This window comes from Trachurus trachurus, assembly GCF_905171665.1.
Source record: "Trachurus trachurus genome assembly, chromosome: 1".
Classification (NCBI taxonomy): Eukaryota; Metazoa; Chordata; class Actinopteri; order Carangiformes; family Carangidae; genus Trachurus; species Trachurus trachurus.
Genome location: NC_139891.1, coordinates 24,164,013 through 24,181,189, shown reverse-complemented (window position 1 = coordinate 24,181,189; position 17,177 = coordinate 24,164,013). Strand labels below are relative to the sequence as shown.

General features: G+C 41.5%; 2 protein-coding genes across 8 annotated transcripts in view; one reads left to right on the top strand and one right to left on the bottom strand.

Annotated features, from left to right (window-relative positions):
- lrba (LPS-responsive vesicle trafficking, beach and anchor containing) overlaps window positions 1-1,524 on the top strand; it is a 191,645-nt gene extending 190,121 nt beyond the window's left edge. For all 7 annotated transcript variants that reach the window (XM_083982697.1, XM_083982701.1, XM_083982698.1 and 4 more), the window contains one exon: window positions 47-1,524. In XM_083982697.1, coding sequence (XP_083838823.1) covers window positions 47-137 — 91 coding nt within the window. In that variant the 3' untranslated portion in view covers window positions 138-1,524. The remainder of the gene's footprint in view (window positions 1-46) is intronic.
- Window positions 1,525-4,533: 3,009 nt separating this feature from the next.
- dclk2a (doublecortin-like kinase 2a) overlaps window positions 4,534-17,177 on the bottom strand; it is a gene marked incomplete at its 5' end in the record, with an annotated part of 40,106 nt that continues 27,462 nt past the window's right edge. The window contains 14 exons of the mRNA XM_083982752.1: window positions 4,534-4,701; window positions 6,708-6,838; window positions 7,435-7,548; window positions 8,179-8,259; window positions 9,005-9,101; window positions 9,456-9,533; window positions 9,994-10,127; window positions 10,216-10,362; window positions 10,457-10,576; window positions 11,119-11,176; window positions 12,907-13,015; window positions 13,458-13,545; window positions 15,030-15,124; window positions 16,981-17,031. Coding sequence (XP_083838878.1) covers window positions 6,827-6,838; window positions 7,435-7,548; window positions 8,179-8,259; window positions 9,005-9,101; window positions 9,456-9,533; window positions 9,994-10,127; window positions 10,216-10,362; window positions 10,457-10,576; window positions 11,119-11,176; window positions 12,907-13,015; window positions 13,458-13,545; window positions 15,030-15,124; window positions 16,981-17,031 — 1,184 coding nt within the window. The 3' untranslated portion in view covers window positions 4,534-4,701; window positions 6,708-6,826. The remainder of the gene's footprint in view (window positions 4,702-6,707; window positions 6,839-7,434; window positions 7,549-8,178; window positions 8,260-9,004; window positions 9,102-9,455; window positions 9,534-9,993; window positions 10,128-10,215; window positions 10,363-10,456; window positions 10,577-11,118; window positions 11,177-12,906; window positions 13,016-13,457; window positions 13,546-15,029; window positions 15,125-16,980; window positions 17,032-17,177) is intronic.

The following is a 17,177-nucleotide window of genomic DNA, read 5'->3' as shown; positions in this document are numbered from 1 at the left end:
TGAAAGCAAACAAAACCTCATGATGTTCTGTCCTGACTCTTCTAAGGTGCATCATCACCGGCATGGCATCTGGAAGTATCGTGCTCTTCTACAATGACTTCAACAGGTGGCACCACGAGTACCAGACCAGGTACTGAGCCGACGACAGCGACGACAATGTGACTGACAAAGTTGGACACTGATGAAGAACTCTTATTAAAGGCACTATTCTGTCTATCCTGATATCCTGAATGTATCTCACAGACAAAAAAAAAAGAAAAGAAATCTGTCCTGTTATAGTAAAAGAATCAAACTATTTTTAAAAAGGGGCATTGCTATATTTTGTAGATCAGATAGAAAATTTTCATATAAATCATAGGGTGGGGGTTATGTTATTGTACGGTTAAAAACAAATCTATTTTTAGCTGTAAGAGTCTATTTTCATCTCCTCCAGAAAAGAAAAGAGGGATTTATGGGGAGCTAGTGAAAACCTTTTTCTCTTGACTTAAAAATCCAAATATTTGTGTACTTTAGGGTGAGTGATTTTTTTTTTCTGTAGGTGTGTATGTGGGGAATAATTATTAAGCTATCATTCAATTTTAACATTTTGCCATTTTGGCAGCACAGTCGTTAGATATATGTTTGAATAAATAATTAATGTATTGGACAGAAGGATAAATGAAGAGGGAATATACATATATATAAATGTCTATATATATACTGTTTAAATGTAGTCTTTCATATTTAAGATTTCCATTCCCTCTGTACCTCCGTGCTTGCTAAGAGATTGCGTTTCTGTGCATGGCTCACTACTCATAGAAAACACATCAACGCAGACTTATCTTGTTATCATTTTAATAATTTAACCATCAAAAGCACAGAACTTCCCTGCATCGGTGATGTTGGAAATGAGTTTTACGTAGAGGACATCAGGACCACCATATTGAGGATTACGGTTCTTTCACATTGACATTTCTGAATGACTGAATACGCAAGCGGTGACTCCTTTTTTTTTCTTTTCCAAAAATTGATTAATATCAGTGGTGGAAAGAGTGTGATGGTATGAGATCAAAGTTTTGTACTACTTTACTATTAATAAATACTCATGTCATATCATACTGAGTGCCCACACCAGCTTAGCATCTTCAGAGTCCTCTTTGAGTCCTGTCTCCAGAGCAGCTAACAGCAAAGTGAGATGTGCAATGAAAGGAAGGACTTGCTGCGTTTCAGTCTGAGGTTCCTTTTTCTTTCTTTTTCTCTTCTTCATCTCAAGCAGTCCAGATCACAGGATGAGTGATTATGTTAAGATGTGACTCAGCACTAAAATGACAATGAGACATTTTCCTTTGATCCTCAGTAAAAAAAAAAAAGACAAAGAAAAAAAATTACGTCCACTTGTATCTTTGATTTTTGAGGAAACATTCCTTTTGGCGTTTGAGCTTTGGTGTGGTTTGGATCTCCAGTTATATGACATCTATTGTTATCTATCAACCATTTTCTTTTCTTTCTTTTTTTGCAATCATATTGGAGTGTTTTGTGTGCTGAGTTCTGACAATAAAATGGAATTTTATAACTTGAATTGTGTTTTGGTGCTGCTTGATGTATTTTTCATAAGCAATTCTTGAGACTGCACAGCCCCCTCTAGTGGGCAACTTCTGGTAAGACAAATACACAAACCCAATCATTTCAAGTCTTTATTGCATTTTTATTTTTTGCTCTTTGCTGTTTCAAAATAGTGGGACATTAAAAGCAGTCACTCTATGCCTAATAAAAACCATTACTCCAGTTTGACACAGATGATCTACCTGTTTTAAAACTGTCTCCATACAAATTTCCCTTTACAAACTGCTATGGCGCTCTACTTTAACTACAGTACATTGGAGGAGCTGTATGTATATGTGTGTGTATGTATGTGGGGTTGTCTCAGAGGGACGCAGTAAAAGGGAGGAATTAGTATTCATGCAGCTGAAAGCCCTGTAGAGGTAAAGAGACATGTTGGGTCCTAACACCAGCTCTGTTAAATGCTGTGGAGTTTAAAACAGGTACAAACGAAGACAAAGCAAAACACTGAGAAATTAATTTAGGATGCACAATTTTGAGATCCCACTTTTCAGCCAAGCTGGTTTTTAATAAAGGCATAATTAAGCTATGAGCTGTTAGCCAGTGGTGAGGCACAAACCTGTTGCCTTGACAACACATTCACTCTTACTGTGGTAAATCCAACGCATCCAAAAACAAAGAAGCATTGATTGTATATTTAGACTAACGTCACGGAGCCCACGGTGTGGCGTCGTCAGTGGGACTTGACTAAAAAAAAAACAGAAGTAAATCTTGTTGGAGTAGTTTTACAGTTGATAAGCAGCGATAAGCAGAAGTAGAGTTCATGAGAAACTGGCCCACAGTTTGGTTTCACGTCTGTTGGATCCACAAGATGTTTTGTAGCTACTACAGTTATGACTCTGAGCGTCGTGGCTGCTCAGACACAACACAGGCAAAAACAAACCTTCAAGTTTCAGGTGGACAGCTAAGGTTCTTCACACTATGTACAACTAGAGTTCACAAACAATGTGACAGTGGGGTGCAGTCAGTGTGTGAATGAGTGTGTCTGTGACAGAGAAAGGACAAAATAATCTACCAAATGGACTTTTCAAGCATTATATTTGACCAGATTGCGAGAACTTTCTGTACCTTTCTTGATAAAATATCTATAAGATATACAGTATCTTGTTTGTGGTTCTTACAGCATTAAAGATTCACACTTCAAATATTCTACTGTAATATCTTCTGGACAGTTACTCTCAACAGTGAGCATTTTTTTTTAATTAATCTATTTCTTTTTAGGTTTTTAAGGGGCAAATATCTTTTGCATATCTGCATGGTTATGTGGCATCTGAGCAGTTATTCCAAACCTGGTGCTGTATGATACGGTGTAAGATAAATCGGATAATTAAGATGACAGGGAAGCAGAAAAATTCCTGTTACACGTTTTTTTAAGTAATGGACTTTTTTCTTTTAGCTCCTAAAGCTTTTTAAAGAGAACGATTCAAGTCTTTGGTTCAGATGCTCACTGGGCATAGACGTGCACTTTGTGCTGATGAGTGGCTTTAGTGTTTTGAGGGATCACCAGGCAAAAATGTTGGAAACAACTGCACAAGAGACGACAGAAAAAATAACAAATCTATTGTTTGTTTTAAACCTGAATGTGGACAGACATCAGTGTCTGATAATCACTGTTTTTCCCGAGAGCTTGAACAAAGAATTTTAGTCATTTTTAGAGTAATAATCTGCTTGGTTGTTTGGTAGCTGTTACTTTATTTTGTCCAACCTCTGTACAACCTGTTGTGTAGTAACATTTGAAAGGAGATATAGACTTGTGGTTGTTGCCAGAGAAAAATACTGATGGTGGTTACTGTTAGCTTAATGAGATATAACTGTACCAAGGGTTGTGCACTAACGGTAGCTACAGTAGCTAATGAGTTCTGATATGCTGAAGTGTTTGTCTTATGGACAAACTGTCTCTCTGCTAAATCAAAGGACAACACATCGGAGTGTGTTTGTGTGGAATGAGTAACTATTTACAAAAAAGAGCCACAGGTGGTCCATAAAGTGGGATAATAAATAAAGGAAAGGATTCACATTAATGTGATACAGTGATCATGACTTTCTATAGACAACCACTCAGAACAGTGATATTCACTTCATTCCCTTTCTCCACATCCTCCATTAATAAATACAAACCTATATATACACAATCAACAAACTCTTAGAAAATGCCTTGTATCCTCCATTCTGGAAAATGAGTGGGGTAAAAATGATGAGAGCAAAATGTGGACACAGCAGTCACTGGCTCAGTTTACAGCTACTGGAAATGCTCAAAAGGTGGAGGATCATTCTCCTCATCCCATGTCTAATGATACATACGTGACAAGTGGAGGGGGAGGAGGGGGAGGAGGGGGAAACTGGCTACACAGACCAGACTTTTTAAACCTTCTCCATGAGCTCCTCAGGTGGTAGTGGGCTGGGAGAGGGGGAGCCGGCTAGAGAGGGAGGGGATGAGGATCTCGGGGGTGTGGAGGGAGGAGAGGGAAACAGAGTTGGGTGGATGGGGGAGGAAGGGGAGGAAGCTCCTGGTTTGGCTGGGGAGGAGAGAGGCAGGAAAACAGCGGGTTTGAAGGGGGAGGCAGGGGAGGGGGAGGCTCGCTGTGTGGGAGAGGAAGACCGAGGCGTCACATCTTTGGTAGGAGACGATGGGGAGGGACAGGAGACGGGTGTAGAGGGAGTGGTGCAGGTGAACGGACCAGCGGGGCCTGAGGGTAAAGGAGCCTCTAGAGATCCGCAGGGAGAAGCAGAGGGAGATGTAGGCGATGTTCTTATTTCGGGAGGAGGGAACGCTATCGGCAAAGAGGTGACGGGGAAGGTTTCGGCCGAGGGGGAGGGGGAGAACTGAAGGGAACCTACGGGAGCAGAGGGAGCGAGGTGAGGCGGCTCAGCGGTTAACGGATCGTTCTCACTCTGGGGTTGGGAGCAGGGAGGAGCATCGGGCGCAGCAGTCTCTGGGGTCTGGGTGGGTTTTGATACTTTGGTGCTTGACGCTTGTTTGGTGGGAGAAGCTGGTCCCGGCTTCGTGGGTGAGGCTGGTTTGATCGGCGGGGCAGATGGGACTTGGACGCCTGGACAGCGACGGGCGGTGAGCTGTAGGGTCTCCTTATCTAGAGCTGTGTTCTGGAAAAACAGACAGACAATCATCAGCTGGGAGCTTTTAGAGAGAGAGAAATATTGTAGGTCAATTCCAGACTAAGGACAGCAGACCACTAATTTAGCCTAAAGGTCACCAGTGATTGTTTGAAGCTTTTATCATTAACTACTGACCCAGTTTTAATCATTTCTGTGATTAATATGAATGAACAACGCACATGATGAGAGAGTCCAATGGGAATGGACATGAACAACTGAAAGATGATGAAACAAGAAGACAATATGGTTCACACAGTGGTATGACCCCACAAGAAGGCAAATCAGATCAAGAAGTGCTACTCTATGTGCAACGGAAGGGCAAAGGAGGAAGTTGACATTTACTTTTTCATTCAGCAGATAAGTAGGTGGTGATTTTTTTTTTTCCCGGAGCAAAGCCAATGATGCATTTGTATGCGAGACAGAAAATAAGTAAATGTCACATTCCTCATTTGCCCTTGTGCTGAATCTCAGCGGCGGCAGCAGAAGAGACGAGGCGTAGCGTTAAGTGTTAGTACATACCATTGCCTTGGAGCTAATTCAGAGGGACGTAATGCAGGGAGAGGGGAGAAGCAAAAAAGGGACAGAGACTAGTCTTACTCACAACTTCACAAAATAATGTCAACACAACAAGCATGACGGCAAGTGGACAGTTGTTCCAGCTCAGTGCTGATCTTTAGATGTCGTCATTTACTTCAGATCATCATTCGACATTTTCCAAACCAGAATCTGAATTTGAAACGACTGAGTTGGAACAAATTGTAAAACTTTCTTCTAAGTGGCTATTTCAGGCAGAGACACATGTCAGTGAGTGTTCAGCTAAATTTTAATAATGTTCAACAAAATGCAGTGGTGAGGTGGGATTACATGTGGATTTGATTGAGGTCTTTTAAAAGATGAGGCTGGTGTTATTCTATATATTTCGTATCAAGAACAAATCCCATGGAAAGACTAAAAGTAACAATGGCCTGTGGCCTGTTAAGCATGAGCCTGATAGCTCAGACTGTGTCATAAAAACATGCAGCACTCTTGCATACATCTATGAACACAGACACTGAAATTTACTTCGTATATATCTGCAAGAAATACTCACTAAAGCACAAAAAAATGCATGTTAATCAAGGGCTGGCAGTTCAAATGTAATGTTTTCTAAAAACTACTCCACCCAGGATTCTTCAAAGGAAATTTATAAGTTGTTTTGAAATATAAAATATTCATTTTGTATTTTTGTCAAGTTATAGATTTTGAATTTTCATGGGATTGGTTGGTAACAAGGAAAACATAGAATACCATCATCCTTATTGTTTAAAACATGCTGGTGAATCTTGTATCCAAGGCAATAAAGCCACATGGTTTGTGTCCCTCTCTGCTAATTTGAATAGTGCCACTGCAGTTCTTGATTTTCACCACAAGGTGGCACCAGAGCACCATAAACAAGGTGTAAGTGCTGAGGAGCCAATTGTAGAGTTAATGATCTTTAATGAGATTTGATTTTTAAGGAGCCATCATGAATGACAACATAAATGGCAGAGAGGGAGGCAAGTGACGCTGCTCTTGCACTAGCTGGCTCTGTAAACATGCTTAACGACCATAGTGACAATTTGAATAAACAAACACATCCCTCAAAACAGATGATTACTTTCACATCCCATACAAGTTTTTGATGATTGGTGTAAATGGATTGAAATGTGACTGAAGCAGCTGAAGGAGTAAGTATGAGCAGAGTTGTCAGGGTGAATCCAGGACAGAGAGCGGGTTGGGGGAGAGTTAGCGTGGTCCACATCAGTTGGTTATTGTTACTGCTGCCGAGGGGAAAGGGGCCTGAGAAAGACACAGGAAGGGAGGGAGAGGAGGAAGGGAGAGTAGTGGTTGGTGGTAGGGGGGTGGGGGGCTGTTTCAGATGTAGGGAAGAGGGTGAAGGGAAGGGCGATGGCTGGGAAGGAAGAAGGGAGGCGGTGGGTGGGAGGGAGGGAGAGAGGGAGGGGTGAAGCGTGTACCCGGCTTTCAGCTCCAGGCGTCCCCTGTGGTCCTGGGTCGGGTGTGAGGGAGGGGTGAGGATGAGGGAGGAGGAAGTGGATGGAGAGGAGAAGGGGGCCGAGGCCAGTTGCCCACACGTTTACACCTCAAACTGTCAAATGAAATTTACAACACGATGAGGGTGGTCGCAGTAAAAGAGGGGGATCAAATTCAATTTCTAATCAAAGAAACTTCCCCCTCCCCCCCCTTTTCCTGCCGTGGGCTCAGACGGACAGACTGAAGAGAGTGCGCTATAGGCTGATGAATGGTGTGACCTGATGAGATGAGGAGAGGAGGAAGTCCCACTGTACAACAGGAAGTGATGCAAATGGGTCTCGAAACAGACAGGGTGGAAGGATGTGAGAGCTACAGGAACAACTTCCTCACTGCTCTGCTTTCCCATCTCGAAAATCCCGTCTTACATGTTCGCAGCAGCATAAGTTGCTTATAACTTGTCGTCTTTATTTGGGTCAAACATTTTTCCTGTCACACTGTCCGCATTTTGGAAAAAGGCCCAACCTGTTCAAGCCTCGCGACCCCTTTAGTGACGACTAAACCCATGTCAAAACATCAATATTAGAGATTTAGGAGGTTCACGCTGAAAGTGAACATGACCTCGTAAAGGTCAAACTATCAAAAACAGCACTGCAGTAAATCTCTGAGGATTGGCGCAAAAAAAATGGATTGGGAATGTTTTTGGGTGCTTACCATGATGACCGCCACACCAGCTGTGGTGTTGTTGTGCTTGGGCGCAGTGTTAAAGTGCGTCTGCAGTTTACCTGTCACCTCCATCTTCATATTGTTCTCCATAAGTGCATCGTCCTACACACACACACAGACATAGAAAGTGTATCATGGTTTCCTACACAGGAAACTATCTTAATGCACAGATTACAAATGTTTTATTTATTTAAAAAAATATATATATAATTACAACTTATACAAAGAGCAGTGAAGACTGAAAGGCTACAGTAAATCAGATCAATATTTGATGACTTCCCTTTGTAAACACAGACTGACTCCATGATGTTAGATCAGGGTCAGACCATCTGTCCTAGGACTCCTTGTCCTTCTTATTGCTGAGGAAAGTTCTTCATGACTCTGGCTATGAATCTTTTAGTGTAAATTGAAACAGGTAGACGACTGTCAGCCTTTTCTTATTTTTGTCCAGGCATCTAAAGCTCCTCATATGGAATCTCAGATAGAGCTCTGTGAGCAGGAGCCACACCCTGTTATGTCTTTTTAATTGACTGTCAATGCTGAACTATTTCTTAAAAGAGACTTCTGCATTCATGATAATCTGGGTTCTCCTATTTGAAGTAAACTGAGGGTTATTATAAAGCTTCAGGATGAATATGATGGTGTTGTGTCTACAGTTTAGATTCCACACATGACGCTTTGCACAGTATTGCACATGAAAATAAATGTAAAACAAAGAGTGTGATAAAATACCGTGACCCATGGGTGGGAGAGGATATCTTGTGCGGTGTAGCGAGCCTCGACGTTGACCTGCAGCATCTTTCCAATCAGCTCCTGAAACAGAACACCACCACAGTGCAGGACAAAAACAAAGCCATCAGTCCTCTGGTGTTTTTGTTCTGCTGGCAGTTTTGCTGAAAACAGCTGTTGTTGTGGTCGATAACAACGCTGATTGCAGCAAAGTTGTGGGTCATAAAACCAAAATGAAACTGTAGGAGGGGAAACTGTGCAGTCAAGTGATAATTGACAAACACCTTTTACAGCCTTTTGGTGCATAGTTATTATGTGTGTACTATGTTTGTCATTCATCATGTTTACACATTGTTTCACACTCACAAAGTAAACACACGGTGTGTGAATAAATATCCGTTGAATTAACACCTGCACAGCCTCAGAGCCGGGAGAGGAGAGGCTTCATGCTGTGGTGTCTGTAACTGTGCTCTTGTCTGCACTGACAGGCCCCTGTAATAGCAGTGGGTTTAATTAGCAGTTTGGCCTTGCATGCTGAGCGTGGGCTGTCACCTTAATACATGACATTAATTTAGTGGGTTGGAGGGGTTTCTGTCCTTCAGCAGACAGTAGTCATTAATGGAGTGGGTTCGCATGGTGTGTGTGTGTGTTTCAGTTATCTAACATTTTAGATCCGACTCAGGCTATTTACTGATGCTGCATTTGGTTGGAGGTGGTTACATTTAAAACATGTTTTGGTATTGATAACCCAAAAAATGAGGTGTCAATATGATATCATCTATATATAGTCACATAAACAAATTGTTGTGTGTGTGTCAGTGGTCCCAACCTTGGCTGAGTCAGTGATGTTGTCCCAGTAAGGACTGGGAAAGTCCAGTCGCCCCAGAAGGATCTGGTCAAACAGGTCCTCCTGCAAGTTGCTCTCACTTCATGGAGCGAGAAAAACAGACACTTGTATTATTCAGAACACATGGTGTAACTATAAATCAACATTGTAATGACTGATGAATACCAAATCACCTCATCTTTAACAGTATATTCACTAAAATAATAAATGAAGCGCTGCTGATTAAATGTGGATTACAACAATTTAGGTCAAATTCCTTTCACTTTATTACTGCTGAATGATGATGGTTTATTTAAACAGTCCATAAGAAATCAAGCTCCAACATAATGTGATTGACTTCTTTGCTCAACGTTGTGTGTATTATTGCTTAGCTGAAATCTATCACACATGTTTATTCATGGCAGATGAAGCTTGACATGAATGAAGTGAGTACCTTCTAAATGGAGGAAAGCCACACAGAAGGATGTAGGTGATGACACCTGCAGCCCAGACGTCCACCTTCAAGCCATAACTGTGGAGAGAGACGACAGAGAGGGAGACAGAAAATGTCAGCGGAGGACTAAATGTACCTAAATTAATTAAAAACAGGAAAACATTTCCATCCTCAGTCATCTTAGAGCTGCAAACACAGCAGCTGACTGACTGGACATGAAGCAACAACATAAAGTACATTATGACATTTAGGAAAAGACAGAGTTCAGACTTCGATCTACTGTAATGATATAGAGCTAAATAAACCAGACACATTGTTTATGTTGCTCTATATAAACTCATTTGCCTTGTAATCTCCATACAGCTGATTACTACACAGCCGTACTGCAGACCCTCATTTCTACTCTGCTGTTGTACGCAGAACAGATGTTTCCATTTAAAACCAGCTCACAGATCAGTAAAAAAAAAAACGTACACTTTCTCAGTAATGAGCACCTTCCCCCGTGAAGCCTCACATGCTGCCAGAACACCCAGCTTACCCAGACTCTGCAATGATCTCTGGAGCCACATATGTTGGAGTGCCGCACACGGTGTACAGAGGTCCCTCCACTACTGTGGCCAGGCCAAAGTCCCCGAGCTTCAACGACTTGGTGCCGTCTGGGTACTCAAACACCTAAAATAAGATATATATGCTCAGTCCAGCCCCACTGAGCTAGTTGGAGCAGGAAAACAGGACGTTGTGTGTGTGTGTGGATGTTTACCAGCAGGTTCTCTGGTTTGATATCTCTGTGGACGATGTTCATGCTGTGCAGGTACTTGAGGGCTCCAGCGAGGTTGTACACCATGATGCCTGCGTCTCTCTCTGTGTATTTGGCCGAGCAGGTGATGGCATCAAATAAATCCCCTCCCTGTGCCGGTGTTAAACACAGTGGCATCACTTCAAAACGTAAACAGAAAGGAGGAAATGTGCAGGGGACGCTGACACAGAGCCTGTACTCTTACCTTGACCAGCTCCATCACCAGGTACAGCTCAGAGGGAGTGTCCACCTCCTCGATCAGCATGATGATGTTGGGGTGCTTCACTCTCCGCAGCACCGCAACCTCGTTCTCGATGAGGTGCTCCTGGGAAACACACAACCCACACAGCGAGTCTGTTACAGTGCACTGCAGCACACAGGATTTACACTGAGTCATTATGCTCAGGTAAAAAAAAGAAAGAAAAAAGAAGCAGCTTTGTTGATTGAATTTGAATTGGTGTCAAGGGTGTGTGATTCAGAGTGTGTCATTGTGTGCATGTGAAAGTGTGAAGATAATTTGAGTTAAGGGATAAATAAAACATTACCAGCCTAATCTATCTAACCATGAGGGATAAGAGGATCAGAGACAGAGGTAACACAGTGTTGTACGTGGGTGTTAATAATGCACAGTGGAACAGTAAAGTATGGTACGCTTCCTTACATCTGTTTGAGTGTGTGTGCGACTGTGTGTGTGACTGTGTGTGTGTGTGTGTGTGTGTGTGTGTGTGTGTGTGTGTGTGTGTGTGTGTGTGTGTGTGTGTGTGTGTGTGTGTGTGTGTGTGTGTGTGTGTGTGTGTGTGTGTGTGTGTAGGTCTGATGGTGAAATAGAGAAAGAAGATAGGATATATGAGAAGGAGGTGGTGAAACCTTTCCACTGCACTTGGCCTTGTCGATGATCTTCAGTGCAAACTCTTTTCCTGTGGACCTGGACAGAAACAGAGCATTTTAGGGTAAACCAGAAAAAAAACACCACTGGTTCCACAACACTGTAAATCAAATCACACCCTCACCACAGAGACTCAGTTACAGTGTGCAGCAGCAGCAGCAGCAGCACTGCCGGTAAGCTACTGGAAAGGTATGTTAGCTGTGTGAGCCAAGTTTACACAAATTGGGCACGGAGCCTTTTGTCAGCTTAGCTGTTGGAAGACAATAGCTTTAGGTATCAGAGAAGCCAGCTCGCTAAGTGTCTTTAAAAGAAAGCTCTTTACTTTAGCCTTTAATACGGTGGCCCTGAGAGTTCAACGCACTACTACTTAAGAAAACATGCAAATACACAACACTGCAAATTCAGAAAACATGTTTTCACCACATGTAAATTTCATCACACATCCTTTGGAAACTTCTGTGGTGGTGTGAGTATTCGCAGAATCACAGCTAATGTGTTGTCAAACTGATTAAGTTGTTTTCTTAATAGTGCTGTGTTTTCTTATATTTATACTGCAATTAACTCTCAGGGCCACCGTACTACTAATCATCTCTGTAATTTTGCAACATGCAATCATTTTTTTCAAATAATTTCAGTTAAGTTCAGTATTATTTCGATGTTGTGATTTTAAGTATGTTTTTCATCTCATCACATTTTCATTGGCCCATTTTATGCCACATTTCCTGTATGAAAGCTGCTGTACAAATGATGTTATGTTTGTTATTATTGCTATCACCCACTGAACAGAGACGTAAAGCAGATACAGGCTCAGTAAGAATACGATTGTGACACAGTAATTTAACACCTGGCTGAAGATCAGCATTTCACTGGCTCAAAGTTTCAAGTTTGTTCCACCTCGGACAACGCTCAGTGCTGCTCCTGGGTTAGGGGCTCCGTTACACCCACAACCACAGTCAACAACCAGGAGCACACTTCAGTATCCCTGCAGCAAGGTGGGAATTTAGACGACCGGAGTCCAGTGCAGAACAAGTTTTTAACTTACTTGTTACAAAATATACAGCAGAAGGCATTGTTTGACCTCCGGTGTTAATATGGTGCAGACATGCATTCAAGGACGCATGTGATGCAGTGCACATTCCTGCCAACAGGTTCACACTATTCCACTGATTAAGAAATATAGCAGTGAACAGTCAAGGACGGGAAAGAAAAGGACTGCCAGCGTGTGTGAACAGATATAGGGATTGCTGTACATCAGAAAAATCCTTCTTGACCTTTGGAAACAGATGAAAAAGAAGGAGTTGACAGTTACATAAACTAAGTCACAGCAGACTGAGAGCACAGAAAACCCTGAGTGGCCACTTTCAGAAAATGCTGCTTTGTAAATGTCATTTTGAGGAGGTAAATGCTTGTGCATGTTTACTGGCCCTCATATGGCACCTTCCAGTAGTTTCTAGGAAGGTGCATCAGATTATGAGAGCGCACACCGACAGGCCTCCTCTCCTCATCATCTCCCCTGTCTGCCTGGGCAGTGTGTTGACTCAGAGATTAAAAGGCTAATGAAGCGAACTCACCACTGGGTTTAATCCATGGGATATTTCTGTCTCCACAATGCCTGTCATCAGGACTTAAACACCCCGATGGAGCAGTCTCTACATGTGATGCACATCTCATTAAGCAGTGGCAACAAGGCACACTGCTGTGCTATCGTCGCAGCCGGCTGCCAACTGTGCATTACACACCTCCAGTCTGATTACATGTGCTTCACGTACCTCTCCACACACTCCTTGACCACGGCGAAGTTTCCGTCTCCGATGACTTTCCCGATTTTGTATTTTTCCAAAATGGTGGAGGCGGGCAGGTAACGGTTACCATTAACTGCTGAGGAGAGATGAAGGTTAGGACAGGCAACGGAGCCGCCCTGCTGTTCAGCACAAACAAAGGAGATTTGGCAGAAACTCAACCAGTTCTCAGACTGAATTAATTGCCCACATGCTGCGGCACAAAATAACACTGGAATCAACATGCAAAGTCATCTCTGCTCGTTCTCCTGCAGCAGTTAGAGCACTGAGCAGCAATATTATGTCCCCCTGACACACACACACACAGTTGTAACATCATTAAGTTCAGTATTTGCTCACACAGCAGAGATACGTTTCACACTTATCTTGAAAACATGGCTAACTGAGCTACTTCTGTTGGATAAGCAAATTCTCTAATCTGCTGCAAGAGGACAAGATGAGGATCGTTTAAATGTTACTCAATGTCATTGTCAGATGGAGGAGAGGGAAGGAAAGGAAAAGGAAAAGGAAAGAAGATGTACCCTCTGGACTCAGTCGATTGCTTTTCTCTTGGTGGTTGTTCGATGAACCATTTACATTCGGAGAGGAAACGTGATGTGATGGAGGTATCTGCAGGATGTGAAAAGAAACAAAAATAGGGATGAGCACCCAGCCTAAAGCAAAATAAGACGAATCTCCATGGCAACCTTTGGCTTTTAAAAGCACCCACAAAACATGCTATACATGGATAAAACATAGCCGAGTTATAATTGGTCTGTGATTTTTCTTACTGGCTCTAACTATGGATTTTTATTTATTTTTTTGCTTCAGACAACCCCAAAAAAGGACAAAATCCCACTGTACTCACAACATTTAATCTTAATCTTCGATAAAGAGGTTTATGCTCAATTATTGGTGACTAATTTTAAAATGCTGGTATGCGGTATACCACCTGTGAACATATGGTACAGTAAGATATCCTGTGGGGCCTATGGCTCACAAAAATAACCTTCATGTCAATCCTAAAATAAAAATATTTATTATTTAAGTAGTGAGTTTGGTCTAAAATTAGTTTGCCCTTCAAAGTGGACAAGGTGTCAGAGCTGCTGGAGTAGACCTCCTCCACATCCACTTCTCATCACTGCACATAAAAGCGTTACAGCTCTAAATGAATGATACATGTATGAAAAGGTAATTTTTGTAAAGTGTCATTTTCAACATCTTATAGGATATTTCTTAAAGTAGTGCTTCTGTACCTCTCTGCACCATAATGTACAGTGAGGATCTATTATTTAGCCTAAAAGCAGGGTGCGCTGGACTTAAGTGGAAGGTGTGAGAGTTACGGGGTCTCCTTTACAACTGGGTACATTAAAAAGCTTTTTCCTCTGATAAATAACTTCTTCATGCTGCTTTAGTTTACTGAGCCAACTCCACGTGACGGTTTCCGTGAGGGTGAACGACAGAGAGAAAATATGTCATTAACATCCTTGTACTTCCTCATTTATTTTTTTTCCCAAATACTGCTGCTCTACTAACCCTCTTTAGCAGTGAAATTTCAAAGCCGTCAGTAAATCATAAAAATCTAATATCCTGCCAAATTAATATGGGTGGATAAGTCTTTGACTGGGCTTACAGAGAGGAACTGTGGCTCTCTGGAGGAGGTTTGCCAGCTGGCTGCAGCAGTTACACACTCTGTAGTTTGGGACTAACACGCATCTTACTGAAGAGCCCATCAATAAATCAGATTAGTATTTCAGACCAAAGATACATCATAGAGCTGCTACATGGCTGTCAGTCAGTGATTTGATGACTTGACATAGATTAATTTCATCACTTTCTATTAAGTAGGTTGGAATTATCTTGCCCTATCCCCCTCCTTTAAAAGTACCACCTTAAAGGAATAGTAAGACATTATAGGAAATGTCAGTGTTCTCATTCCCGTTCTCACCAAGAGAGAGAGATTGATATCACTCTCACAGTATCACTTTAGACACAAAGTTCATTACCTGACACATCATGCGTTTGCTCACACAAGTGTAAATGTATAAAAAGATGTGCTAACAATGTGCATCGTGTGTGTGTGTACAGCTACTATATGTGATTAACTGTGTTACCTTGAAGCCTGGGATGGTTCGGGGGCTGGTGGGAGACGGAGTGGACGACTTGGTGGACTTTGGAGTGGACATCTGGCTACTTGAGATACCGTTAACTGTGTGGACACAAACACAGGGAGGAGATTTACACGAGTCTCTCTGACTGTGACACTGTTGTTTCGCCTCATTCACTTGAACTCAAGGATGAATTGACTTTGACATTAAATTTAATGACAGAAATTATTTTGGTGGTTAAAAGTTACGGTGACCTTATAAAAACACATCAGTTGGATACATTTAAAAATAACTGCACACATTTCACAAATTTCAAATAGGAGAACTTAATTTGATCTAAATGTGAACACTTAGAGCATATTATTTTTTCAGTTAATTCAATCTTTGTAAATTTAATTATAATCCTTTGAATAATTATACATTTTGAATGAGCATTTATGATTTAATTTAGAAGACTGAATTATTTTAACATAAGGAAGTTAATTTAATGGAGGTAAACAGCAGCAAGGTGTTTGTTTTGTTTTTGTAAGACACAGATGAGAAAGTGTTGAGCCATTCATTCTCAAGACCAGGCTCTTTCTGCTTCCCTCTCTCTCTCTCTCTCTCTCTCTCTCTCTCTCTCTCTCTCTCTCTCTCTCTCGGTTTTTGGCACAAATACAGAGACATAATGCGTCAAACTTAAACTCATAGTCGCTCTTCATCTGCATAAACCCAGCAGAGCTGAGAAAAATCATTTCACACTGCCTACAGGCTGTGCCTTTGTCCTGCTGTTTCAGAGTTGTAGTACATTATTGTTCCACTGCTGAGTCATAAAAACCCAAGACTTAAATCCATTAATTCAAACCAAACTGTCTTCTGGCTATTAAAGGCAACTCTAAATCAATATTTGACACAGCGGACATTACACCGCCTAATGTTTCTTTAAAGCGCCGTTTAACTTTGAGCACCTCCGCTGCTACAGATAAAGAGCCATGTGATGTAACTGCTCAGTGAGGGCAGGATTTAATTGGCACAGCTGAAGAGTGAGTCTAATCATCAGTTCATGGCTTTACATCAGTGGATTCTGCAGCAGCTCGCTCTCAGATTAGATAGATTAGATAGATGTCTACAGTTCCACGGCTTAGCTGAAGCAAAGGAGAGAAAGAAGGTCAAAAGAAATGGACTGGCCCTAGTTTACTAAAAACTTTTAACAGATGTATAACTCAGAGGATACTGCCATCACTGGATGGACTGGATGAAAAAAAAACACTCTTTGGCTCTAATGCTATTTTTAGATGTTCAGTGGAATTAAAAATTTAAAATGTCTGGTCTGAGTAGCTATGTTGTTACCGAACTTTAAAAAATCAGCCGCTTGTTTAAAAACCACCGGAGGCTGATTGCATACTTACAGACTGAATAAAACTATGCAAATGAAGCATAACTATATTACTTATTATTAGATTTGCCTGTTAGCATAATGCACTTGGAGTTAACATGTCAGCAGGTCAACAATCTTTTGCTTTTAATGTTTAACGTTAGCATGTAGCATTTGGCAGTCTTTTTAATTATTTTGAATGAAAATTTGATTTTATTATTTTTTAAATTATTATTTCAGGTTATTTACTGTTCATTTACTGGCATCTATGTAAGTATCTGCACTTCTGAGGGAAGTATCATCATTCTCAAGTAGACCTGTTTGTTGTGTCCTTTTGGTGGGGCTGAAAAGAAGTCTTGTGATTAAACAACATCATTATGTAATGTCAAGAGCATGAACCTGTATCTCAGCACAATTTTTTTATTTGTCAGGATATTTCACTTTGGACCTACGCAGTGTTATAGTAGCCAGACACAGTATTTATCCTACAGGAGAAGAAGAAACTGTGAGAAGCTCATTTTACAGTACTCACTTCCTGTGAACTAATTAGCAGAGCAAAAGTGATACGGCAGGTAAAGTGTATGACACCATCACCAGCCTCACCTGGGGATTTGATTGGAGACTGGGTGGTGGAGTAGTGGACAGGTCGCCTTGCTGCAGAGTCCCCCCAAAAAAAAAAAAAAAAAAAAAATCACATTACTACGTACTATGAAAAACAGCTGAACTTCTGAGGCAAAACTAAGGCTTCAAATTGGCAACCTCTTAAATACCTCCTCCTCAAACTTGGCATAACAGCTTGT